General features: G+C 36.0%; 2 protein-coding genes across 2 annotated transcripts; one reads left to right on the top strand and one right to left on the bottom strand.

Moving 5' to 3' along the window:
- The first annotated feature begins 4,686 nt into the window (after positions 1-4,686).
- Positions 4,687-22,329, top strand: LOC133525805 (uncharacterized). Its single transcript, XM_061862194.1, has 6 exons — positions 4,687-4,893; positions 5,351-5,474; positions 6,302-6,354; positions 14,857-14,988; positions 15,778-15,898; positions 21,191-22,329. Exons 1-6 carry the CDS (start codon positions 4,803-4,805, stop codon positions 21,357-21,359), a joined length of 690 nt encoding a protein of 229 aa, XP_061718178.1. The 5' UTR covers positions 4,687-4,802; the 3' UTR covers positions 21,360-22,329.
- Positions 22,330-23,604: 1,275 nt separating this feature from the next.
- On the bottom strand, positions 23,605-27,742 carry LOC133525516 (little elongation complex subunit 2-like). Its single transcript, XM_061861781.1, has 3 exons — positions 27,389-27,742; positions 24,930-25,059; positions 23,605-24,103 (listed from the first exon to the last, which is right to left on the bottom strand). Exons 1-3 carry the CDS (start codon positions 27,483-27,485, stop codon positions 23,788-23,790), a joined length of 543 nt encoding a protein of 180 aa, XP_061717765.1. The 5' UTR covers positions 27,486-27,742; the 3' UTR covers positions 23,605-23,787.
- Positions 27,743-27,980: the final 238 nt, after the last annotated feature.

Genomic DNA, 27,980 nt, shown 5'->3' on the forward strand with positions numbered 1-27,980 from the left:
TCTAATAATAAATAGGTTTTTTTGTACCACCATGTTGATCTGGTGATGGAGCCTGGAGGTGAATTGTAGAAGTTTTCGGTACCGTAGCTGCTTTGATAAAATCGTTGCCAAAATTCATTCGGAAAGTTCGACCCTATAGGGCGTAAAAAATATTCATGTTCATAACTTCTTAATTTGTTTTGTATGAAGTTTCTTACAATAAATAGCCCCAATATTTCGGCCTAACTGGATCAAAAACGCTCACTTATGGAGAATAACCGGACAAGCACCCGTACACAAGGAGATCCAAACGAGCAAATGGCATTGGATTGGGCATATCCTCAGGAAGCCTAACACCCACCTAGGCACCTATCCAAAGTGGTCGTGACCTGGAAGATGCCCGGAAAACGGAAACATGGTCTCCTTAAATCTACTTGGCGCTGTTCCGTGGAGCAAGAGTTGGGTGGACTGGGGATGGGGTTGGAGGAGGTTACCCAAGCTGTTCAAGACCGGAGTCAGTGGAAGAAAATGGTTTGAGCCCTACACTCCAGCAGGGGGTAACAGGATGAAAAGAAGAAATGACGGCAGTTAATACCGACTTTGTTATTTATTCATCATCATCATCATCATTTTTATTCAATAACAATATTACATTGTGTTCGAAAAATCTTAAATCTAGGCACATGCATACAAAAAATATTTCAAAAATAAACATCATACAAATAAATATTAAAACTAATTCAAATAAATCGCCCGCTCAAATAGATAGCCCAAAAATTTAAAAAATAAATAAAAAACATGAATAGTAATTTAAAAAAATTGTCACTAAAAAATTAAAATGCGAGAAAAAAAGAAACTGAAAATGTCAACAAGTAAGAAGAAAAATTAATCAAATATCTTTTAAAAATTAAGAAAAAAAAAATAGTAACATGTCAGAATAAGAAAATAAATTATAAATTAAGAGGAAAAAAATGTCACCTAGTAAAAAGGTATTAAGCAAAATAAATAAAATAAAAAGTGAACAAGTAAAAAGACAAGAAAAATTAAATATTATTATGTGAAAATTTCCAAAAAGGCGCAAAAATACAAACAAACAGTAATCAACTATTGAAATCGAAATGTCAGCAATTAAAATAATAAATAAATAAAAATTTAATTCCCTAAGTCATGATAAAATAATTCTTCAATAGTATAAAAACATTTTTGAAGTAAAATCGCACGTAGCTTGGTTTTAAAGGTATCGGGGTCACAAATAGATTTGAGCTTAACCGGTAATTTATTAAAAACTTTAACAGCTTGATAGCAAGCACAATATTCTGCTAGTTTAATCTTAGGAGTAAAAGGGCGGTTTAGGTTCTTTGTCCTTGTTGCCAATCTACGCATCCTAGCATCCTCTGTTTCGCTTGTTGTCAGAGATTTGACTAAATCTGTACAAAGTATTAAAATGACTTGGCACAGTAAGAATTTCTAGTTCAAAAAAAAATCTATTGGCTATGTATGGGACAGTTATGGTCACCAGCCCACCACAATAACTGCTTAAAGGGTGACTCATGCTAGACCAGGCCGGTACTACCGGGCCTTCGTTTTCTTTGGAAAGCGCTACGTGATCACCGATCAGCCGTCGTAGAAAATGACGAGTCGGACGCCTCGGCCCGGGCCCGGGCCGGTCTAGCGTGAGCCACCCTTAAGAGGATAGTAGAGGACGGTTCCACCATACAAACGTAGTCCCTGTTTTCCTCTCTGGATGTTGACATTTTAGAAAATATTTTTGCATAATTTGATTTACATTTTTTTTTTTATATTTTAATTATTATAAGAGTTATAAGGTGCGTTTGAAAAGCGTGAAATTTGTTATTGCTCCTGGGTGAATCAACTTTTTTTGTTTTATTATCCTGTCCCGTTGTCCAAGGGACAACAGTGGCACAGTTTGTTTGAAGAGACGTTGTATGCCGTTCTATTAACATGCTTAGTAGGGGGCCCATTATAGACATTGGTTATAACGACCACAAAAACGCAAGTTTAATACATTTAAGTACCATAAAATCTGTATTTCAATGAACTTTTGTCCCCTGGACAACTAATCGTAACCATGGCAACGAGTGACGCTAAAAAGTTGATTCTCCCTCCTGCGTAAATCTAACGAAAATCAAAATAGCTAAATAGGTCAAAGGAAGGGGTATGACAATTGTTAATATACTTACATCAAATTGTGAAAAAATATTTTTCATAATATCAATATCCATATTTTGTTCCTAATCTATATAAATGATTTACAGAATGCAATAGAATGCAGATGACGTTTCGGTGTTGTTCTCGTGCTCTGATACAAATGAAGCTGAAAATAAACTGACAGTAACAATGAAAAAAATCGAAAACTGGTTGGATATTCATAATCTGCAACTCAATGTAGAAAAAACCAAAATAATCCAATTCAAACCTTACCAAAAACCGGTATTACCAATTATTTTTAATTACAATAATATAAAATTGGAATCTGTTGATTCAGCTACTAGTACAGTACTGGGTATCGATCTAGACACTAACATGAACTGGAAATCGCACATCCAGAGACTGTCCAAAAAGCTGTCCTCCTTTATATACGCACTACAACAACTCAAACGGGCGACCGACTTCCAAACTGCCCTTTCTGTATACTATGCATACGCGTATTCAAGAATGACTTATGGTCTCGTATTATGGGGGAATAGCAATGACATAGATAAGATCTTCATTCTCCAAAAGAGATGTGTTAGAATATTAACAAATACTGATGAAATGGAATCGTGTAGACCTCTTTTCAAGAAACTCCAAATACTTACTCTACCGTCAATGTATATCCTTGAATCATGCAAATTTGTTAAAAAACATGCAGAGTTGTTTACTCCGACAGCAGCGAAAATCAAAAGGAACAATCGAAACTTAAATAAACTTCAATTACCCCTCTCAAAGCTAAAACTAGTTACATCCAGCCCTCACTATATGTTAATTAAAATATACAACCACTTACCGAACTCCCTAAAAAATATTGAAAAATTACGGATGTTTAATAAAAATTTAAAAATCTTTTTAGTCAGCAAATGTTATTATAGTGTACATGAATTTTTTAATGATAAATTTGATTAATAATGTTAATATATGCATGTTAGTTTTAAGTATATTGCTGTGCCCTTGCAGGGTGTCACATATGAACCCACCTACTTATAAGCTCCACCTAATAATGTGTAATGTGATATGCAATAAACATTTTGAATTTTGAATCCAAAGAGGAAAATGGGAACTACGTTTGTATGGAGAAGGCGTCCTAAAATATAAGCCTCCACCAGACACTTCGCAAGTACAAATTATATAGTTAATACAAATCAACTCGCGTATATTTTAACCATGCATTTCTAAGGCAAAAGAAGGAATATTTTTCGGGGTCGTGGAGCAAGAGAACAAGACATCAAACAGATCTCAAAGATACACACCCCCCGGGTTTCGGCACCAATGTAAAGAATGTAGGTTAGGCTTGAATTAAATGATACACTGCATTTTATCATGTTTATTAGAAGAAATACTTAGCTATCACATTTTGGTAGATATAAACGCTGCGAGAGCAGATAGGAAGAGAGAGAGTGTTGAAACGGTGTTGCCACACGCAGGAGGCGATTATAATATAAAGGTGTTCTTGCACGCTCGGATATCTAATTTAGGTGTGATTCACACAGAATCTAATGATGTTGCTCATTATTTATTATCACCAATAATTATGATTATTTTTCAGATGACAAGTAGAAAAAAACATTTTTGCATACAATTTGGTCACCCTACTCAATGTGACGTCTTGTCGCTTTCCATACAGCGTATGTCAAAAGTCATAGGGTGACCATGATTACTTCATATAAGATTAATTTTACTTGGAAAATAATAAAAAATAAACTAATTATCTTTAAATCAAATACTACCGTATGATAATGTGAATCATTTATAGATTTAGAAAAAGTGGTTCTGTACCACGACCCAGAAATCACCCTGTATATGAGTTTAGGTCAATTTCACAAAAAAATATTTTTTTCGATGTTTTGTCTATTTGTACATAAAATGTAAACGCTATTTGTCAAATTGCAACTCAAAAAGAATTTGAACTTTTTTTGTAAAACCTATTTTTTGCAGTGACATCTATCAATAAGAATATTTGGACTAGGTCTCATAAGGCAACATTGCCATCAAAAAGGTATTTTGCACTCAGTAACAATAAAAAGATGTTTTTTTTGCAAGTGGCTTTAACTCTGAAATTAGGCGAATTACAAAAAAGTTTATAGGACATTTTACTATTTAAATATGATCAGGAATATACTGTTATATCTCTCGCCATGCTCACAGGCGCCGTGTATAGTAGGTATTACTGAGGTACGTGATTGTTTGAATAAGAATAAGTTTGTAAAACATATTAATAGATTCAAACCAAACACGTGTTTTAAATCAAACCATTAAAGGTTATAATACAACGTAATAAAGAGCTTTTATATCTAACAGATAAATATAAGTAAGACATTATGATGCTTAACACATTATACACATGGTTGGAATTTACATACAGAACTATTCGAATGTACATTGATTAGAACATCTAACTAATGTCATCCAGTTATCGTGTATTCCGCTCGTACCTGTCCGGACATGTATATAATATATTGGCGTGGGCGAGAAGATAACTAAATGACATGATTCCAATATCATTCTGATGTTAGTGTTCGTTCGAATTGGCCTGTGAGTATAAAACGGAACGGGTTCCTTAATAATAATCTTTGGTTTTTTGGCTTCGATAGGATTCATTGTTAAAAATGTTGAAAATAGTTGGTATTTTAGCCATGGTCACTATGGCTTATGCCGCTTTAGCAAGATATCCACCTCAAGAGAAGCCGGCAGAGTTTGGTAATTAAATACTTTATTTTTTATATACTTTACATAATAGAATGCCGTGCACGTGCTCTGAATCTCACCTGAGAGATGCCACGGTCCGGGCTGTCATTACCGCTGCTTTCTGGGCAAGAAAAATAATAGAATAAGACTTTTTGGGTAGACGGTCGTGGACGGGTGCTTGTTTTATTAATATAAACTAGTTTTTTTTATTTATTTACCCCTCAATGTTATTTACTCCGGCGAACTGGTAATTAATGGGCCCTTTTAGGCATCTCTGGTTATCAGGTGAATTCAAATGTACACTGACATCAAAATGATATCTGAATGAAGTATGTACGAACAAATACGACAGAAACGCATTATCTGAATAATATAATTTAGATGTCATTCCGATATCAGTACGTTCAAATTGGTTATACTTGAGTATGTATAAATATTATTAGATTTTATGTAAAATATAAAATTTCAGCGAACCAAGAAGGATGCTACATCGCGGCCCTGAAGAGAGTGTTGCCTTACGAAACACCTTATTATCCAGATCAAAAATGTGAACGGTACATTTGTCAAAGAAACGGAGAAACTCGCTGGGAAACGTAAGTTTAAGAAGACTTTTTCAAAGAATATATACATTGATAATAATAACTACATATTATGAAAAGGACCACGTAAGGTCAATGTGGGGAAGACCGGCATATAAAATGTATTGCAGGCAAAACCGTCATAGAAGAAGAAGTAATACAAATTTTGTATAGGTATGTACGCCGCTCAGGTGTCTGAGCTAACTGTGTAGTCAGAAAGGAAGAGCTTCACTCTTTCTGTTCTGTCGATCTTCTGCAAGTGGAGTATGAGTAGAAATGCAAGAATTAAAAGCGACGAAAAAGCTTGCAGAAGGTCTTCCCTTATAGACGGTCTTGTCCACGTTGACCTTACTAATAATAGGTTAATATTTCATTCACTCACAGAATGTACTTACCAACAATATGCAATACCTGACTTTCTTTGTGAAAAAATATACGTATTTTTTTATCTTTATATACCTATGGATGAATTCCATGAACTAATGAATAATGGCACAAAAATATTCCATGGACTTTAAATTCGAAACATATGGAACACAAACACTACTAACATTTTTAATTCAACACTAGAGACAACACCTCCAGCTTACACAGATCTTTTAGACACAAGTTAGCGGACACAATCGTAGGATTGTGTCAGCGAATAAAAAGATATAACTACCATTGGTAATTAATGATTTCTCATTATCATTCATTCAAATTTAGCTTCTATGTTCACTAGTACGTACCATAGACATAACTGTACATAAGAAAAATAAAAAATCAAAATAAGGATGGTCCGTCTTTGGCGCAGGTACCTTATATGTTCAAATCGATGATAAGTTTCATAATTATGTCCACAGTTGCGGGGCTGTCTTCATCAAGCCAGGATGCAGAAAGACTGAAGTCGACCTCAGTAAGCGCTACCCCGACTGCTGTCCCAAAGAAGTGTGCAACTAAGATATCTCCTCGTAGCTTGTAAACATTTTGTCAAGTATAATAATTTAATATTTAGTCCGATGACAACAAAAACTCATTCATTGCATAAAATAATTAAATAAAAATCAAGCTTGTTTTATTACGGTTAATATGATGGCTCTGAACTTGCGGTAGGAAGTGGTGAGTTTTATTAATTACCTGACGATTTTTGGATATGACTGTAAAATTAAAATTATATAATTATTTTGTACATGCATTTATTTATCTTTAACCCCAAAATAAAAAAGATTTATGTGAAAAATATAGGTAATAGAGGGTGGGTAAGTACATTATTTCAAAGGTCGGGAAATAAGGGATTGCTGAACATAAGGTATATAAATCTAGTTCATTGTTCAGATGACTCATGATGACTGAATTTTACAGTACCATCTAATAGTTGTTAAAATTTTAGCGTTTCAGAGCAATAGTTAAGATATGATCAAGAATAAAATTGCTAAAAAATTTACCAAAGGCAGTCGTTTAGCAGTTTTAAGGATGAGGTGTCCGACACGTCATTTTCTATGACGGCTGATGATTACGTGGTGCTTTCCATCGAAAACGAAGCGCCGGAAGCTCCGGTCTGGCCCCGGCCTGGTCTAGCTTGTGTCATCCTACAGACGTTCCCCTCTTCCCCTCGTTATTAAGGGGGGTGTCATTACTATGCGACGACAACTTCGTTGAGGTGGCCACGATTCAAGGATCGCAGAGCAAAGGGTCGTGATTCCAAGCACATTTTGGCTTATGAAACCGAAAGTCCAGGGTTAAAATTCCGGTAAGGGCATTTGTGTGATGAGCCCTGATATTTGTTTCCGAGTCATGGGTGTTTACTATGTCATTTATTTGTGTGATAAGCAGTACTGATATTTGTTTCCAAGTCATGGGTGTTTTCTATGTATGTAGTCCAAGCACATATTGGCTTAGAAAACCGAAGGGTTAAAATCCCGGTAATGGCATTTATTTGTGTAATGAGCACTGCTATTTGTTTGACGACCGGTTTGGCCTAGTGGGTAGTGACCCTGCCTACGAAGCTGATGGTCCCGGGTTCAAATCCTGATTAGGGCATTTATTCGTGTGATGAGCATGGACATTTGTTCCTGAGTCATGGGTGCTTTCTATGTATTTAAGTATTTATAAATATTTATATATTATATATATCGTTGTCTAAGTATCCTCAACACAAGCTTTATTGAGCTTACTGTGGGACTTAGTCAATTTGTGTAATAATGTCCTATAAATATTTATTTATTTATTTGTTTCCGAGTGGTTTCTATCTATGTAAGTATTTATTTCTATATTAGGTAACATATTTATCGTTGTCCGAGTATCCACAACATAAGCCTTCTTGAGCTGTTTGGGTTGAGGAAATTTGTGTAAGAAGAAGAAGATTTATTTATTGGCATGGCACGAAAGCATGGCGGGCAACTTCTCAGGTAGGTTCAGTCAAGTGCAAAATAAGTATCGAATAAATAGTCTCATAAATATGGTACTACGCTTTTATTACACTGGAATAAGATGCTATGGGACATATTTTTGAGTAAGATGTGTACACCCATATTTTTACACTTGACTGTACATGCATGTGCTTAAGCGCCACACGAAGATCTACAACATTCAAACATCTGAAACTGATGAGTTATATCGCTTACGGCCCGATACGAAGAATGAGAAACGATAACGATAAGTTCTGGTTTAGATACGTTCTCATTTAGATATCGTTTATATACCGTATAATTGACAGAAGTTCGATTCGGACAGCCAATGTCTTTTTGACGTTAGAAATATCACAGATAGATCTTATTGGGATCACAGCGGAATCAAAATAAACGTCAATTTTGACATATATCTCGATCGTTATCGATCTTTAAAAGATCGATAACTAAACGATATAATACATAATCTTAAACGAGTCTTAATCATGCTTCGAATCGGGCCGTTAGACTTAAGGTGCGACCAGACCGGAGCTGAAAAAACGGTCACGATACGGAATCGCAGTGACGCGTCGTATGCGTACCGTTTTTGACGCATGCTCCCCACACCGCTGCTTACAAAACAGTGACGGTACGGAATCGCAGTGACGTGCTTCACGCGAATCTTTTTTGTTCGCAAAACAGTCGCGTCTTTTACGTCACCGGTGTGGTCTCTGCCATAAGATCTCCGTGTAATATTTTTTGCGATTTTTACGCAGATCAATTTACGGTGCGTCAGCGTGCAGCGGTGTGGGGAGCATGCGTCAAAAACGGTACGCATACGACGGGTCACTGCGATTCCGTATCGTGACCGTTTTTTAAGCTGCGGTCTGGTCGCACCTTTAATGCATATCGGAAGGGATAAGCAGAAAGCCCGCCCACTAGCAGCAGTAGCTATTAGGTACGAGTATAAATGACATCAATGGTGTATTTTCTGCCCCTTGTATGCTTGGGTGTTTGTGAATAAGATTGGCTACGTGAGCCACACGCGAGCACATCAGGCGAGGAACGGCTTCAGCAACATAGCTAAGGCAGTCGCCGTGGCTGGAACTGGCCGGGATATTTGGTAAACTCTGACCACGCTTAGTTTGCACAAAACTGGCAGTAACAATAGCCAATATTGTTAGCCCAGCGATGAAAGGTACCCATTACTGTCGAGGTAGTTTGGCACTCGAACGCAGTGAGCACCAATACTCCGAGACTGAAATTCCGAATACGAGCAAAGTAAAAAACACGGCTAAGTATAAACTTCAGTAGTATTTATTGAGGGTACATCCAATTAACAATTCAGGTAAAAATATCGTTATTTATGGAATGGGGAGTTAATTAATAGAATGGAAATTGTACAACAAATCCATTTAAAACAAATTTTCAATTGCTTATCGTAAAAAAATAGAAAAAAACGTACTTGGAAAGTACAGTGCTCTAGAGCAGAAACGTATCAATTCTGCACACTTTTCAGACCAATAACGTCCCACTTTCAGAACATGAGAAATGAAAATGATATTTATCCTTGTAAGCTCCATACTTGACGTGGCATGAAAGCAGCGTGGCTATATATTTGATTGAAAGCTGGTAAATTAAATTTGCTACACATTTGGGTACCTTGGCTACAATTTGGCATAAAGTAATACCATAAATACAATTACCTATTCGTCTAGAGTTGGTCAATTCCACGTGTTTCTTTTCAATTCTCCATTAAGTAAATTAAAAAACGTTTTTTGTTACTACGTTGGTTTTTTAGGGTTCCGTAGTCAACTAGGAACCCTTATAGTTTCGCCATGTCCGTCCGTCTGTCTGTCTGTCTGTCTGTCTGTCTGTCCGAGGCTTTGCTCCGTGGTCGTTAGTGCTAGAAAGCTGAAATTTGGCATGGATATATAAATCAATAAAGCCGACAAAGTCGTACAATAAAATCTAAAAATTTAATTTTTTTTAGGGTACCTCCCCTACACGTAAAGTGGGGGTAAAATTTTTTTTCGCTTCAACCCTAGAGTGTAGGGTATCGTTGGAAAGGTCTTTCAAAACTAATAGGGGTTTTCAAGAAACATTTTTTGATAAAGTGAATAATTCGGAGATAATCGTTCCGAAAGAAAAAAAAATGTGTCCCCCCCCTCTAACTTTTGAACCATAGGTCCAAAAAATATGAAAAAATCGTGGAAGTAGAGCTTAAGAAAGACATTAAATGAAAACTATAGCGGACATGATCAGTTTAGCTGTTTTTGAGTTATCGCAAAAAGTTTTCCCTTCATAGTAAAAAGACTTTAATTAGGTACTGATTATGCAAAGGACTATGCGTCAAAATGGCCCCAATACCAACAGAGTTGAGAGTAAGGTCATTAGATAGGTATTTCTATGTACTTCATTTCGTTCTATGGGCACCAAGCGAAATTCCATTGCAGAACTGAGATATTGGTATTTTAGTCAAAATGTCGTCACCCTTATTAGGTACCTAGGCAATATAGTCCACCGCCGGGCCAGCGCGGCAAATCATTCAGTGTGCTCGCCCGGCGGTGCGCGAACATCTACCCTGCAGTAATTAATTTACTTACTTGGACTCTATTGCCTAGGTAATAAGGGTGACGACATTTTGGCTAAAATACCAATATCTCAGTTCTGCAATGGAATTCCGCTTGGTGCCCATAGAACAAAATGAAGTGCATAGAAATACCTATCTAATGACCTTACTCTCATTTCTGTTGGCGTTGGGTCCAGGCTCCATACAAAGTTGCCCATGGTCCTTTGCCTATTTGTTTAACTCGGGTTAAAGGTACCGTTTCATCCCTTGGTTAACAATTTACTATACTTTAAGCTCCAGTTTAGTTTATTGTGACGGAAGAGTAACTACGGAACCCTACACTGAGCGTGGCCCGACATGCTCTTGGCCGGTTTTATTCTCAATTTATTTTAATTCCTACTTTCGTGCGTACGCACTTCAAAAGCAATTGTTCAAATATTAATATGAATACAATTATTTATACATTATTGACCACAAAGTGAGAGCAACATGTTGTGAAGCAATTATAGGTTTCACCGAGTTCAAATAAAAGCTTATTCGATATGATTTTTTTACATATTGTTAAAGAAATTGCGTATGGAAGTATTGTTAATCTATCATATAACGAGACAAGTTTAAATCCTATTCCACTGATATAAAGACTATAACCGTATGTACACTTTAAGAAAGTTTAAGGAACTCGTGGAGCTTATTACTTAAAACCTGCGGGTCGTATAGTACGGCGTTTCTTCGCAGCTGACTACGACATTGTAAACGCAGAATTGGATAAAGTGGATTGGGAACTTTGTCTTCCACAAGATAGTATAGAAAATGCTGTCGATACTTTTTATGATATTCTCAATCGTATTATAGATGATCTAATCCCCACTAAAATAATAAATTCAAGCCATGATAAATTTCCGGTCTGGTACTCCCGACCTTTAATAAAAATGATTAAGAATAAAACGAAGACTCATAAAAAATGGAAAATTTATGGACGAATCGCGGATTACATAGCATTTTCAAAACTACGGGCAAAAATTAAATCTATGGAAAGTTCATGCTATAAATTATTTATCTCACGTACTGAAAATAACATTCGTTATAACTCAAAATCTTTTTGGTCATTTTTAAAGTCTAAAACGAATATTAACGGGATTCCGAACACAGTTTTCTTGGGCAACAGTGTTGGTAATAGCGGCAAAGAAGTCGCTGATCTATTTAATACCTATTTTCAGTCAGTTTTCGTAAAAAATGCTACCTCTCAGCCACCTTTCCAATCTACTCCATTGTTAAATGACACTGCCTTCTCAAATTGCCTTGTAAATAATGTTAATATCACTACCTGTCTAGTTGAAAGCTACCTTAGGGAATTGGTGACTTCTAAAGGCTGTGGACCAGATGGAATACATCCAATATTTTTAAAGAACTGTCGTGCTAGGTTAGCTTTCCCCATATGCCTACTATTCAATCTTTCTTTAAGAACTGGGACATTGCCATGTTGTTGGAAGAGATCGTTCCAATTTATAAAAGTGGCAATAAACATGATATTAAGAACTATCGGGGTATCTCAAAGTTGTCGGTTATTCCTAAACTGTTCGAAAAAATTATTTACGACACTCTGTTTTACGCAGTCCGACCGCAATTGGTAAATCAGCAACATGGGTTTATCAATAGGCGTTCCACTGAGTCCAATTTATGTCAGTTGATTGATTATGCGATGAATGCAATGGATAAGGGCTATCAGGTAGATGTTATTTATACCGACTACTCCAAAGCATTCGATAAAATTTCACATTCTCTGCTCATTCATAAATTACAAACTTTTGGAATTCACGGGAATCTTTTAAGATGGCTTACTTCATACCTGCGTGACAGAACGCAAGCAGTTGCTATAAAGGGATACACTTCTAGTTTTGTTCCCGTATCTTCAGGCGTACCTCAGGGATCCCATTTGGGTCCATTATTATTCAACATTTACATTAATGACGTCGTTGATTGTTTCAAATTTTCTGACTTATTATTATATGCCGACGATACTAAAATATACACCATTATTAAATCAAGTGACGATTGTATGAAACTTCAAGCTGATCTTGATAGACTGAGTTGTTATTGTTCTATGAATGAACTGTACTTGAATGTCGAAAAATGTTGTGCCATTACATTTACAAGAAAACGCAATAAGATAGAGTATAATTATTCATTAAACAACAAAAATTTAAGGATTGTGTCTGAAGTGAAGGACCTAGGGTTAAATCTTGATAGCGAACTACAATTTATTTCACATATTGACAAAATTTCAGCAAAAGCATACAGAATGTTGGGATTCATTTTCCGACAAAGCAGGGATTTTACAAACCCTAAGACTCTGCAACTTCTCTTTAACGCATTTGTTAGGTCCAACTTAGAATACGCTACTACAGTCTGGAATCCTCATTTCAATGTTCACATTAACACAATTGAAAAAATTCAGAACAAATTTATCAGAACAATGAAATATAAATTTAAATCTTTTTGCCCTGACAATTTCTCTCTTCAAACCCGTAGAGAAATTCGAGATCAGATATTTTTGTTCAAAATCATACATGGTCTTATTGATTCTCCCAATCTTTTGTCTAAAATTTCAATTAGATGTCCTGATCGGCGAACTCGCTCCACAAGCCTATTTGCAATTAACTTTGGTCGTACTACATATGCAAGAAATAAGTTCTTAGCTAGAGCGTGTAGAACTTATAATGAAAAATTTTCTGATATTGATATATTCCATTTATCATTACAGCAGTTTGTTTCTGCAATAAAATGTACAGCTAATAATAATATTGTTTAGTTAGTATATTTCAGCATACTTGCCAATTTGTTAATATTGTTTTCAACAGTTAGTGTTATTTGAGTTTTGCATGTTTTAATATTAATGTTAATTTCTGAGCAACATAATTGTTATTATTCATTAGTGGAAACTGTTTGGCTTATGAATGTGTAATCTGATTAACTATATGTGTTGTTCTTGCCTGTTTGTTTCCCAAAGGTTTAAATAAATAAATAAATAAATAAATAGTACTAAGACAATTAAAAAGTATTTGATAAAGTTACAAAAAAAAGAATTAATCATGCACGATCTATTTTTCATACTTAGCTTTCTTCAATTTTACCTATTTGGATCAAAACTACTCGTCACTTGAGTCCTGTTAGATGTTTTAGTATAAAGGTACATTTGTGCTTTTTAGAAATTTATATCAGTTTCAATACAAAAATAACGAAAAAACATTGTTGACCCCCTAGTCACAAATAATCCCGAGGAGGTCGTACAACCTTAGTAAAGGGTTCCTTTAGTACCTTTTTGGTACGGAACCCTAAAAACTAATGTTTTTGATATTAATATTTTATTCAAGTGCTGCCTGATGCTTGAATAATGATGATTATTTTACCTTATTTCCTAGCATGTTTGGAAAAAAGCACTATGCTTCACTCAATAGCAATTTGTGGACGCTTTTCTTAATCGGATCTTAGTTTTATAATCATCATCATTCATCTTCATCCGTAATAAAGAATTAAAAAAAAACCTTAACTGGAAAAACAAGTAGCATTATACTCTTTATAAGGCTACCTACCATAATAAGTAAATAAGTAATACAGATTAGTAACCATTAAGTTAAGAAGATTACATAACAAAGCCACCATTTCAAGGAAAACAGAGACGATACTTACGCCGTTTTATTTTATCTAAATGATAATTATATTTGGAATAGCCCATGACGCACCGTTTATTGTAGCATTGTCAAAGACATATCTCAATAGATTTCTCAAGTATTTCTTATGAACATCAGGTGGGTTAGTTACCTAAGTGATAATTGTTTAGACACACAACGCCAATCGCACAAGTAAAGTAAGAAAATTACCGATACATTTTTTAGACTTTCCAACGGCTTTTGTCTATAAAAGACTGGCATCTTGGCTACCTCATTACGGCTAATATATTTTAGTATTTATACGTACAAAAAGTTAAAATAACTTACTGGACAAAACATTATAAACATTAATTTATATTGGTAAACAGAGTTAAAGTATTTAAGTTTTTAAACACAGCAATTCATCATTCGTCTAGAAAAATATTTACTTTGATCGTGTAACGTATCTACTAGCCCAGTGGTGAGCAAACTTTCTTCATGGGAGGGGGGGGGGGGGGGGGGGGGCAGAAAGTTTAAAAAATTTAAGAGGAGGGTCAGAATTGCAGCAAAAATGTATTTTAATTTGCGATTATCGTGGGCCAATGCCATATACTAATTATTTCATAGGACCGGCGGCGGGCCGGAGCTGGCCCGCAGGCCGTACTTTGCCCACCAGTGTACTAGCCTATCGCTTACTTCTGCGTGGTCTAATCAAATATATGTCTTTATATGTTAAAGAGATCATGTTACCCTTGTTTATAAGATGTCGTGAGGTTCTTCCTGTATCAGTAAGTTTTTTTACGTTTGGTAGTAAGGTAGCTTTTTAAACATCTTTTCTGTAAAAATGTACAGTTTTTGTTTAAGTATTGTTTGGCTATCAGCTGTGGTGTATACTAACGCTGCTGTTGCGTTGTATAAGGCACAAGAAAAGCCCGCAGAATTTGGTGAGCGAACGTTTGCAGTTATTTTACTATGAAGTAAAAATGGGTCTCTTTGGCATGGTGCCGAGGATGCTGGCTGCATTTCCCCTCTGTATTGCGATACTGCTAACTCTTCGGTCAGTGAAGTCGACCAGTCTTTTAGTACCTAAGCTTTTTAAAAAGCTGGACAGTATTAGTACCCCACGGGCTAAGGGTCTCAACTAAGAATATTTATTATTAAATTATGCGTATGCATCGAGCCGCGCATTTTTTTTCTTATTTATTTATTTTATTCCATTCAACTTTTTAAAATCCGAGACTTTATGGTATAGTCTGCCAAAACCTGTCAGTAGAAATTTAAAAAAAGTAATTGCGAAGGTTCGACGACTTCGACCTCCAAATTTATTTAATTTTGCGCTATTTCTACTTACCAAATATTGGGTTGCTAGACTATAAGCCTACCTACCCCTAAGTACCTATACCTACCTACCTATATGTACGCATTTTTTCTGCCCTATTTATAAAAAGAACCGGACAAGTGCGAATCGGACTCGCCCACCGAGGGTTCCGTACTTTTTAGTATTTGTTGTTATAGCGGCAACAGAAATACATCATCTGTGTAAATTTTTACTATCTAACTATCACGGTTCACGAGATACAGCCTGGTGACAGACGAACGGACGAATAGCGGAGTCTTAGTAATAGCCTTAAAGCCCATTTTTAGGGGATAGTATTTGTTCATATAACTAGTGCATCTTAACAGTTGGCTGTAGTTTTAAAATGCTTCTTAAGTATTTACAATATTTGTTTTAGCAAACGAGGAGGGATGCTACATAGAACACTTGAATAAAGTGATACCATATGGCGATTATTACCCGGAGAAGTCGTGTTACAAGTACACGTGTGATACGGATAATATTACGCAGGCGTTCTCGTAAGTATTGATAGACTAACCCCCTTATTCAGAAAACTTTACGGGCCTGATTTAGTTAAATTATGTTTTATCCTTTTCTTACAAATACATAAGTCAAAATGTCAGATAAAGACAAACGATTCATAGCTAATTCAGGCTAGTAACGCGTTTATGAATACCGTCAATAGTCATAATGCTACTTCATAATATGAGGAAAGGGCACAACCACTTCTCCACACAAACGTAGCTTTCATTCCTTTGAGTATATAAAGGTTACACAATTTGATGAGCATTAACCATAGCGATGGCCAGTGTTGGCCGAAGGTTAATTGCAATTGATCATTAACCATTACAGATTGAACCGTAAACCATAACGGACGGTTACAGTTTACGGTTCAATTTGTAATGGTTATTGTTAATTGCATTAACGTTCTGGCCAACACTGGCTTATTTTTTATTTGTTAAATACTCATATAAGAATTAGTTGGGATCTTTAAAAAAATGCAAGGAATTTGTGTTTGCTTCTAACTCTTATTATAATTATAAATTGAAAAAAAGTCGAACAAAGGGGCAAAGCTGTGGTTATTATATAAGTGAAGTAAAAATATATTCAACAATGTCAACATCCAGGGAAGAAAATGAGGACTTTCCACTTTTATCACCTACTCCACACCACCACGTTTTTCAAGTTCATCTACATCATCATCATCAAGGCTAGGAAGATTCCTAGCCTTGTCCCGGCATTATATACCAATTTCAAAAAATTAATTGCAGATGCGGCGTAGTGGTAGTAGACAAAAGATGTGCACTCGTCAGCAATGAAGCGGCAAACTATCCTGATTGCTGTCCTACTGAGATGTGCGGGACCATTCCACCAGAGTATTTAACTGAAGAAGAAAACAACACTAAGCCAGTGTTGGAAGAATCCAGTGAAGAAGGAACGAAATCACCAGAAGAATCCAGTGAAGAAGGCAGAACTGGGCCACCTGGGTTTGAGTCACTGGTTGAGAGAGTAGCAACTGAAGTCAGTGTAGTGACTGTAGGACAGGTTAATGAGATTCTAATTGCTGAGGAAAATTCGAATTTAGGTGGTCAGGTTGTATAAGTAAGAAAGAAAATCAAAATTGTAACAGATTTTTTTTTACTCTCTTGTTTCGAAATGTAAAAATAAATATGTACTATGAATAAGCAGAAAATGAGTAAACATTTCAGTTGGCCAACGTATGTAGATTTAATTACGATGAATTTGTAGAAATCAGTAATCAGTATTCATTTGTTTTACCATCTACATTGTTGGTAAAGTTTTCAACAAACTTAGGTCGCTTTAATATGACAAAAAAATTATTTATATGGTCCATTGATAATAAAATTTAAGGAAGTCTGTAGATAACAATGTTTCACTAGTGTTTTATATTTAAGTACCTCATTTACCTGTATAATAACATAATGAAGCTGAAGTTTTTCTTTAATTCCCTTTAATAAATAAAGTCGGTACGTATTAAGAGTCCCCAGCAAGCTCGGTTCTCCATACAGACGTAGTTACGCTCTCATTTTAAAACGACAAGCTAGATTGTTATATTGTTCTGAAACTTTGTACTTATAATAGGATAAGGTATATCTATGTCTGTTATTAATTTATGTATCTTCAGATAATATAGCTACAAAAATACAGCGAATTTAAGTTTTTCATACAAAACTTGTTTTTTCTCTATTTCGTTTGTTTTATAAGCTGGAGCTATATTAACTAATTACAGGCATAGATATACCTCCTGTTATTGTATGTGCAAAGTTTCATTACAGTTCAACACGTAGTTTTAAAACGAGTACGAAACTCCCTTTGAATGTGAAGGTGACATTCAGCCGAGCTTGCTGCGGCTCCTCAAGTTATAGATAAATACTTGCGTTTACTTCCCTCTTTGGCAGACAACTGCCAAACGGAAGTCGTGCCTCCGGGCGTCCTTTACACTCCTGGAGACGGTCCGTAGAGAGTGAGGTATGAGCAATCAGGATGAAGTGGAGCGATGCCAGAAAGCTCTCTAAAGATAGGAAGGTGCGGCGCGAGCTTGTGAAGGCCCTCTGCACCTCTGGGGTGCCTTAGGACAACAACAACAAATTGCGTTATCACAAGTGAAAAACATATGACGTTTAAAATGTTTAAATTCATTGTTAAACGTTTAAATAGTGTTAAAACGTGTTTATTGTGTTCGTGCTATAAAACATGAAGTCTTGCATATTAATTTTTATTGCGGCACATTTCATCGACTCTGAGGCGGACAAGCTACTATTCAATTTTAATAAAATACCAATATAAAATGCTTCAGCCAAGTATCTTAGTGATTTTGACATGTACTGTGACATACGTTTTAGCTGCTGCAAGGGTATATCCATATGAACCAAAACCGCCTAAATATGGTGAGGCTAGTTTTACATTTATTTCACCGCTTTTTTTATCGATCAAGATCAAACATGGTTGACTCATATGCGTATTTTGATTTTGATAATAGGTTAAAAATTAGATTAGGATTACATATGAATCTGATCTGTTAGTGTCAAAAGTGAGGTTGAAGAAATGTCAGTCACTTTTAACACAGACAGATCAGATCCATTTCTGATCCAAATCTACTGAACCTGTTATTCAAATGCCTGACATGTTCGTGAGCCTGCAATCGGTTGCCTTTTGATTCTTTATTTTTACAAGTTTTTATTTAACTTGCCCTGTTAGTATAGTATCAAATTTTGGAAGCTAAAGACTCACTTCCCGATTTTCGATTGAGCTGAAAATTTGCAAACGTATGTAAGTCGGGTGGCAATCCAAAGTTGTGGCACCATCGAGGTGATCTGATGATGGAGATTGGCCATAGGAACTCTGTGATAGAACAGCATAATCTGGGTATTTTTTTACAATTGTTTCGACGAGTACTAGTTGCCTGTTGAAAGAAAAGTACAATCTGCGATAAAAGCTTGTACCAAAAATCTAATAAAAATATAATTAAAACTTATTCCTATTTGTTTCTGGATAATATGTTTGCAGCTTGCCAGGTCGGGTGCTATTTAAGCGAGTTGGACCTAGTGATACCGTACGAGAAACCTTATTATCCAGAGGATAAATGCGAGGTGTTCAATTGTCAGCGAAACAATCAAACGTTTTGGTATTCGTGAGTATCTTCACTTATTCAGATTTTAAAAGACGTATTACTATTTAAGCCAAAATAATCATAAATAATAATAATAAATAAATATTATAGGACATTATTACACAAATTGACTAAGTCCCACAGTAAACTCAATAAGGCTTGTGTTGAGGGTACTTAGACAATGATATATATAATATATAAATATTTATAAATACTTAAATACATAGAAAACACCCATGAATCAGGAACAAATATCCATGCTCATCACACGAATAAATGCCCTTACCAGGATTTGAACCCGGGACAATCAGCTTCGTAGGCAGGGTCACTACCCACTAGGCCAAACCGGTCGTCAAATCATGAACTTTATGAGTAGTTAAATTTTTATCTAAAATTTGGACTGCATTAAAATACGCGTATACTTAGTGCGGAAAATGAAAAATGCTAGTGCAATAAAGTGAATTTACAAAAATTGTCCTTACTTGATTTAATTTTATTTGTTTTATTATGAGATGCAAAATAACTCCGAAAAAACAATCAGCAGGGAAAAAGGTGCAGAGCTAAGTGAGCTCAGTCTAGTTTTTTTATACTACCTACGTCGGTGGCAAACAAGCATACGGCCAGCATGGTAAGCAGTCCCCGTAGCCTATGGACGTCTGCAACTTTAGAGGCGTTACGCGCTCGTTGCCGACACTCCGCACCCTCGTTGAGCTCTGGCAACCTTACCAGCAATCGGTAATCAGCTAGTGTCGCTAAAAATTAACAAATATATACCGTACGATTAATAATACTAACTACTATTATACCACATATACCAAATAGTACCTACCAGTTTAGAAGGATAGTGGTAAGATCAGCAAGGTAAAACAGGTCACGATCTGACATGTCAGGTACCTTGTGAGTGAGATGGTATAGCAGGAAAACATAATATAATAATAAACAAAGGATAATATATTAAAAACATGCGCAATAATATTATTGTCAACTTATATTTGTCGGCCCGCTTCGAACTTTAAGATACGTCAATTAGACCTAGATACGAAATGGATCGGATATGTCAATGTCAAAAGTGACGTTTTTGGTTGAAGAAATGTAGAATTCTGTGAATTGATTTTTAAGTGATGATTTTGAATGATGAATATTCAATAACGTTCATTTGAATTTGATTTAGTAATGTTTTACAGTAAATAGTTTCCTCGCGATGGTGGCGAATTTTTTGTGTTTCACTTGGGAGCAAAGTTTGTTTGACCCTCTTGCCTTTAAACCATCGCAACTCTCAATGGAATCTTGAGAGTTAATTAGGAGAGGAATCTAAGAAGAGAAGACTTTTTTAAATAACTCATAAACGGCTGGACCGATTATAATATTTGCTATAGATTTCATTGAAAGTTTTTTTTTTTTTTTTATGGAGAATAGGCAGGCGTTTGACCACGATCACACCTGATGGTAAGTGATGATGCGGTCTACGGTGGAGCACGCTTACCTATGAGATACCTATTTACTCTAGCCTTGAAGAGATTCAGATTGTACTCATACGGAAACACAGACTCGGGCAAGGCATTCTACTCCTTGGCAGTTCGCATAAGGAATGTTGAAGCGAAACGCTTCGTGCGTATTTGTGGAATACCTATTATGAAGCGATGCCGAAATGCCGATTGTCTGGTAGTCCGATGGTGAAATGGGGACGGAGGAATAAGGAAAGTCTTTAGTAATCTTTATTTTCATGATTTTTTCATATTTTTCGGACCCATGGATCAAAAGTTAGAGGGAAGAAGTACCTATTTTTTTCTTGTTTTAATTTTTTTTTACGATTTTTTCGGATTGATTTTTTTATATATTTATACCGAATGTCAGGTTTCTAGCACTCTAGCAAAGCCTCGGACTGACTGACAGACGGACATGGCGAAACTATAAGGGTAGTGGGCTACGAAACCCTAATGAACGAAACCAAATTATTTATTTATTAATTTAATGGAATCTTGAGAGTTGCGAGAGTTCGTTTGCTCGGATTTTCGGATTAGAACGAGGGATGAAAAAACAAATAACAACTTAAGGATCTAAGCATGTATCTGTCATTATTTTATATAGGAGGCGGGCAGTGCTACGTTACGCTGCCGATCCCATTGTGGTTTTACCTCTAGTATTGTAGTAACATCTTATAATTTATTTTTTATCGTAGGTGTGGCGTCTTAGCAGTATTGCCTGGTTGTCGCATAGTTGAAGACCGCTCTAAACATTATCCTGACTGCTGTGGCAAGGCTGTCTGCGATACAACTACGCCGCGTTCAACTGTGGCAACCTGCGACGATTCTGCAACCTCTGAAGCTCCAGGAACCACTGAGGCATAAACATAGAACTTAGAGCCACCTCTCACTAGCGTATCCCGAGCGTCGGCGTCTAATCAACGGTATGGCTGCTGCTCAACGCAACGTTGGTGCAACTGCCCTGCGACGCCATTTTCCATAGCGCTGCCTAGACGCCGACACTCAAAAGACGCTAGTGTGGGGTGGCCCTTAAACTCAATCTAAGCGATCGATGGCACAGAATAAATAATAGTACTACCGTATAGAAATGCCACTTCCTACAAAACCGAAGTTCGACAGCGATTCAGGGACGAATTACGCTGGCACTATCCCTTTTGGCAATTTAGGGTTGTCAAAATACAAGTCATTATCTTATCTATGGTCGTGCACGTATAGGGATGTCAAGTTGTTCCAACCCTAATAATTGTTCGGAGCAATGCTGAGCCGAACGGAGCCGAGAAAAGCCGAAAGGAGGAGTGTCGCCCTACTTGCACTACCTACTAATTTAAAACAAAAATCGATTTAGATTAGAATTAGAACTTTTTGTAATAAGGTTGCCGCCTTTAGGCCCCGTAGGTTCGTATTCTCTCACTTTCACTGAGCGTGCTGTGCGTGTTCCGGATCTGTACCCCTAGTATAAATTTAGTCGATAGCGAAAAGCGAAAAATCTCATACAAAATGACACTTAACGCAAACGCGTACGTCACGTTTCGCTGTCGAAAATATTTACACTAGGGGTACTGAACTGAATATGTAACTTATGTAAGTCATACTCAACCTCGAAATCGCGAAAAAAAAAACAGCTTTTCCATAGAAAAAGTGATTCACCAAAACGTATGAGATGGCTGATTTGTTTTGCGATTTCAGGGTTGGGCCCATAGTAAAATTTATTCAGTAAGACCTAAATATCCACCCCTCAGCGCACGGTCAAACAACAATTTCCTTAATATCAATAGGGCGTGTAAATTGTAGAAACAAATAATGTATCTAAAATGATTACACGATATAACTAGAATATCAGTGTTTATTTGATATATGATATTTCCAAGAGCTATCCTGACTGGTTTAAAGCGATATGCTAAATTCGTAATATTCTTAAGAGGGAAGTATAGATTTTTGAATCTAATGAAATAACTGTATTTTTTTATTAACTATAAACCTCGTTTTAATTGTCTCAATAAAATACTTAAAAAAAACAAGGACAATGGAAAATATTTAGAAGTGGAAAAAGTTTCCTCTTATTACGTGGTATAGGTAGTAGGTTTTTCCCTCCTAACTGTCCATAGTTGGAGCTTATACCTGTGATAAGATGAATAGTTAAGCGATGGTACAACTAGCATCTTTGAATTGACCCGAAATGAATTTGTAACAACTGAAGCACCTTGCAACATCTCGACATATCTACACCTTAAAAATATACTAGGTTAAGATGGGGGACGGTAAACCTATGATTTTAGGTTAGCTCCCTCTGAAATGAAAGCTAAATTATTATAAACGGGGGCTATTAGTAAGAAATGTTTTGAAAAGATGTGTCCCGCCGAGGTTCTTGCCGGTCCATATTGGGATACCCTCCTCCAATTGAGGGGGGATTTAAAAATCTTCTTGGGTCAGAAGTGTAGGGTTAGAGCCGGTGTAGTTTTATTTGACGTTCATAAGCGCATTGTAATATGCCTACTTGAATAATAAACTATCTTTATCTTTATCTTATCTGAATAGTAAGCATCATTGTACATTACAAGCACAAGGAAGTACCTTCGAGCTTCGCAGCGGTTTAACTTTTTACTACGAAGAGAAGACTTTTTTGCAATAACCCCGAAACGGCTGGACCGATAATATTTGCTATAGTTTTCATTTAACGTCTTTAGTAATCTTTACTTTCATGATATTTTTCATATTTTTTGAACCCATGGTTCAAAAGTTAGAAGGGGGGACACATTTTTTTTTCGGAGCGATTATTTCCGAAAATAATTACTTTGTCGAAAAATTATTGTTAGAGATCCGTATTTATTTTGAAAGACCTATCCAACGATGTCCCACACTATTGAGATAAAGCGAAAAAAAAAAGATTTTGTATGGGAGGTACCCTAAAAAAATTGTTTAGATTATTATTTTACGACTTTTTCGGATATTGATTTATATATCCATGCCAAATTTCAGGCTTCCAGCACTTACGATCACGGAGCAAAGCCTCGGACAGACGGACAGACGGACATGACGAAACTATAGGTACTGGTTCCTAGTTGACAACGGAACCCTAATGAACGAACCAACAGGAAAGATAAATTTAAGATAAGAAAAGAACAAAATCGGATTTATGTAAATAGAAAAACAAGCAAACAATATATTCTGTCTATACATAGTATTCATGGTTAACTATTGCATATAATAATATGGTTTTAAGATTCGCATTTTTCTACAGACAATTTAATTTTTTTATCTTCAAATGGTTCTGCCACTTCTGGATTCTTAGGTCCTAGTTTTTCCAGTGAGGCACTTTTGGTATTTTCGTTCTAGGAGTTTTTGGACTTTCTGGAGCCTTTGGGCTTTCAGGTGATATCGGTTCCTGAGGTGCCGTTGGTGTTTTTGGTGGTGTAGGACCCTTCGGTGTTTCTTTAGTGTCAGTTACGGATGTCCCTTCTGTTTCGGATGTTTCTGTGGTTGGTGGTTCGGTAGTCGGTTGTTCCGTAGTCGTAGTCGGGTCACACACAGGTGTTCCGCAACATTTAGGGTAGTCGAGAGTGTAGTCATATTCTAAGTGACAATTAACTTGTAATGCTATTGCGCCACATCTGTAAATTGAGTTTTTAGTTAGTTTAGCCTTTAATGAACACACTTTCATAGGTTTTATAAAAACAGACGACTTTTATTTTTCCATATAAAAAATTTCAGCAAGCAACGTATCACTACTTTGTTCAAAACGTCGCATTTAAAAAGGCGACGTCAAGTGTCACAAGTTTAATGCCTATAATTTACGAAAAACATTGCCACTCGAAAAAAAAACAAAAATTAATTATGCTATGGTAGTTGAGACTAAATAAAAAAAAAAAAACAGAATCGATTTATAGCACTAAAACCTACGTCTAGTTTACGTTTGCGGTTATAATAAAAAATAGAGACTGTATAGTATTTTTCTGTTGGAAATAGTATATTAGTGACCATGCATACGTAGGCCTAGTGCCGGGCTCGAATCCTGGTCTGTATTTCAGGCAACATTTTGTTGCTGAGCTTCTCAAATACCTCAGTATTTATTTATCTAAAACTATAATGTACATGTAATGTATATCGTTGCCTTACGCTCCCATTTAAATCCTTACTCAGGAGATTGTCCCGTAACAGTGTTGGCCGAAACGTTAATGCAATTGAACATTAACCATTCCAAATTGAACCGTAAACTGTAACCGTCCGTTACGGTTTACGGTTCAATTTGTAATGGTTAACGGTCAATTGCAATTAACGTTCGGCCAACACTGTAGCGTAATATATATATAAAATATTCATACAACAACAACACAACAACAACAATAATAACAGGAACAACAACAAACAACAAAATAAACAAACAAGGAAAGAAGTAAATAAAAATGTTGAACGAAATAATAAAATGAATAAACTTACGAATTTAATTTTGTTTCATTATTGGTTTGACATATATATTGTTGACAAGATTTTTCGCCTTTTGGATAATATGGTTCGTTATATGGCAACACCATGTTTAAATCTTTTATGTAACATCCCTCTTGATCCGCTGTAAAAAAACATCAAAATAAAAAATATAAATAATAAATAAAATAAACTTTATTTAGTACCATAAAAGTAACAACTGCTTACATTTAGACAACGCTATTTAGGTATACATATATTATATATGCACTAAAGGCTAAAGGTAAAATGCAATCATTAAACACGAATATATAAAGTACCTAAAGCAAAATTTGTATCTATAATACAGTATATCTCAGAACAGACTGAGAACGGGACACGGCCGAAGCAACTACTTTTTGCACAGGTGGGGATGGAAGGACTCAGCATTGTGTGAATGTGGTGAAGAGACCCAAACCATGGAACACATTATCCAGCGCTGTCCTCTGCATTCATACTCTGGACCACCGGAAGCCCTATATCTCACAACCCATGCAGCTGCATGGCTGAACATTTGTTCAGAATGAACATGAATGAAATGAGAAGAACACTGAATGTTGACATTTGACCTTATTATGTTGTAATTTTTAAATTCTAATTGATTGCCTATATGTTATCTATTTACTTGTGCCATACGACTTCTTCTTCTTCTTCCTCGCGTTGTCCCGGCATTTTGCCACGGCTCATGGGAGCCTGGCGTCCGCTTGACAACTAATCCCAAGATGTGGCGTAGAAACTAGTTTTTACGAAAGCGACTGCCATCTGACCTTCCAACCCAGAGGATAAACTAGGCCTTGTTGGGATTAGTCCGGTTTCCTCACGATGTTTTCCTTCACCGAAAAGCGACTGGTAAATATCAAATGATATTTCGTACATAAATTCCGAAAAACTCATTGGTACGAGCCGGGGTTTGAACCCGCGACCTCCGGATTGCAAGTCGCACGCTCTTACCGCTAGGCCACCAGCGCTCTTACGACTAAATAAATAAAATAAAGTATATCTCCCACTATTGGCTTTAAATGCAGGGCTCGATTCTACTCGCGAAATCAAGCTACTTTTACTATGGGACCAACCCCGAAATCACAAATAATAATTTGGTTTTTTCATACAATTTGGCTGGTCAGATGTCGACGTTTTCTATGGGAAAGCCATATTCGAATCGAGTGCTACATTAACTAGATACCTAGGTATTTAAGGATTCGAATGAGCTCACACTTAATTATGTTGCGTTCCTATGCCCTCCTTCGACCTCAGCATTGCAGCCGAAGTTAATAAGATGCCTATACTTAGGCATACTAATTTTTTTGCTGAATCGGACAGTGCATCATTGAAGCTAGATTTTAAAGAATATCTCAATGTATACAATGTCTTATATGCAATATGTTATACGCAAACATAATTTGACGACCGGTCTGGCCTCGTGGGTAGTGACCCTGCCTATGAGGCCGATGGTCCCGGGTTCAAATCCTGGTAAGGGCATTTATTCGTGTGATGAGCATGGATATTTGTTCCTTAGTCATGGGTGTTTTCTATGTATTTAAGTATTTATAAATATTTATATATTATATATATCGTTGTCTAAGTACCCTCAACACAAGCCTTGTTGAGCTTACTGTGGGACTTAGTCAATTTGTGTAATATTGTCCTATAATATTTATTTATTTATAATCGTCTCAACGTGGTAAATCGGCTGTTGTATTTATAAATGTTTTTATGTATTTTTCATGTCAAGAAAAACATTTCTCACTAGATCCATTTTGGATCTATGGACTGGATCTATCGAGAATGAAGGATATGATGTTACTATAAATATTGTGTTGACTTGAAAAGAGCCTTTGAGGTCTACTTGCAGAATAAATTTTTGAATTTCAATTACTTTTATTGTATATTATTGAATTAAATTATTGTATATTATTGATACAAAATTAGCTTTACTTTATATATTCGTTTAAACATAAAATCAAACGAAGCCATTGGTCAACATAAAATCGTAAAAATATATTTCATTTCGTTAATATTCAGAGAGGAAAATGAGGACTGCATTTGTATGTGTAAGTGTTCCCTCCCACTTTGCCGTTTGCCTTAAGGACGTCGACGTCCTTATGGCAAGCGACAAAGTGGGAAGTTTTGCCGGACGCGGTCATATTTGCACATATAAAGTACTCTTTTTTTTTTAATGTTGACAAAGCAGGGATCGGAACCGGTTTTTTGGAAAAACATTGAAATAAACATATATTTCGGTTTATTTTATACTCCAAATATAGGACTCGGTTGTGTTTTTAGATAACGACTTCGTATTATTAGATTGCCCAGTTAGAAATGAAACAAAGAACGAAAAAATACCGTTTTCGTTCCCATAGAAAAAATACCGGTTTCCGATCCTTGTGACAAAGTAGGACGTCTTGCCGGCCGCGGTCACAAATAGCTTTACTCACCCAACTCCGCTGGTTTAGGCTGATAACGGTATATCGCCACAGCAGAATATACATATGCCACCGTGGACATTAAAATTAAAACGCACAACTTGAGCATTTTATCGACTATAATTCACCAGATCTCGAACAAAAGTGACGCATTTCAAGCTGCGTCTACTTTATATAGTTCGTGTCATTCACGAAGACGCATGCATTGTCTCGTATTGCCATTTCATTAAAGGCTAGATTTGACAAATCTGCGCGTCATCGTGATCAACACGAACTATAGTGTACATAAAGCGCAGTACACACACACGTAGAAAAGCTTAAAAAAGTAAAAAAGACTGGCAGGCCAATTCGAACGTACACTGACATCTGAATTATATTTGAATCATATTTAGTTATCGTACATTTCACTCGTACCTGTCCGTACATGTATTGGCGCGGACGAGACACACAATACTCATACTCATATATTTACAATTTTCTTAAAATATTACATGTCATTATCAGAAAATAAATTATTATCATCACATAATTGAAAATAATAAAAAATTAAATGCATGTCTAGAATTAAAATTTCAATTGAAATAATATTTCTAGAATAATAGAT

Source organism: Cydia pomonella, chromosome 15 (genome assembly GCF_033807575.1).
Source record: "Cydia pomonella isolate Wapato2018A chromosome 15, ilCydPomo1, whole genome shotgun sequence".
In the NCBI taxonomy this organism is placed as follows: domain Eukaryota; kingdom Metazoa; phylum Arthropoda; class Insecta; order Lepidoptera; family Tortricidae; genus Cydia; species Cydia pomonella.

What these genes read in the sequence shown, in the direction of transcription:
- LOC133525805 (XM_061862194.1), top strand. Translation starts at nt 4,803, where the DNA reads ATGTTGAAAATAGTTGGTATTTTAGCCATGGTCACTATGGCTTATGCC. An exon ending in AAAGACTGAAGTCGACCTCA is followed by an intron (nt 6,355 to 14,856) that starts GTAAGCGCTACC and finishes ACGTTTGGTAGT; the next exon opens with AAGGTAGCTTTTTAAACATC. An exon ending in AATATTACGCAGGCGTTCTC is followed by an intron (nt 15,899 to 21,190) that starts GTAAGTATTGAT and finishes TTTTTATCGTAG; the next exon opens with GTGTGGCGTCTTAGCAGTAT.
- LOC133525516 (XM_061861781.1), bottom strand. Translation starts at nt 27,485, where the DNA reads ATGCTCAAGTTGTGCGTTTTAATTTTAATGTCCACGGTGGCATATGTA. An exon ending in GCCTAAACCAGCGGAGTTGG is followed by an intron (nt 25,060 to 27,388) that starts GTGAGTAAAGCT and finishes GTTTTTTTACAG; the next exon opens with CGGATCAAGAGGGATGTTAC. An exon ending in AATGAAACAAAATTAAATTC is followed by an intron (nt 24,104 to 24,929) that starts GTAAGTTTATTC and finishes CTCAATTTACAG; the next exon opens with ATGTGGCGCAATAGCATTAC.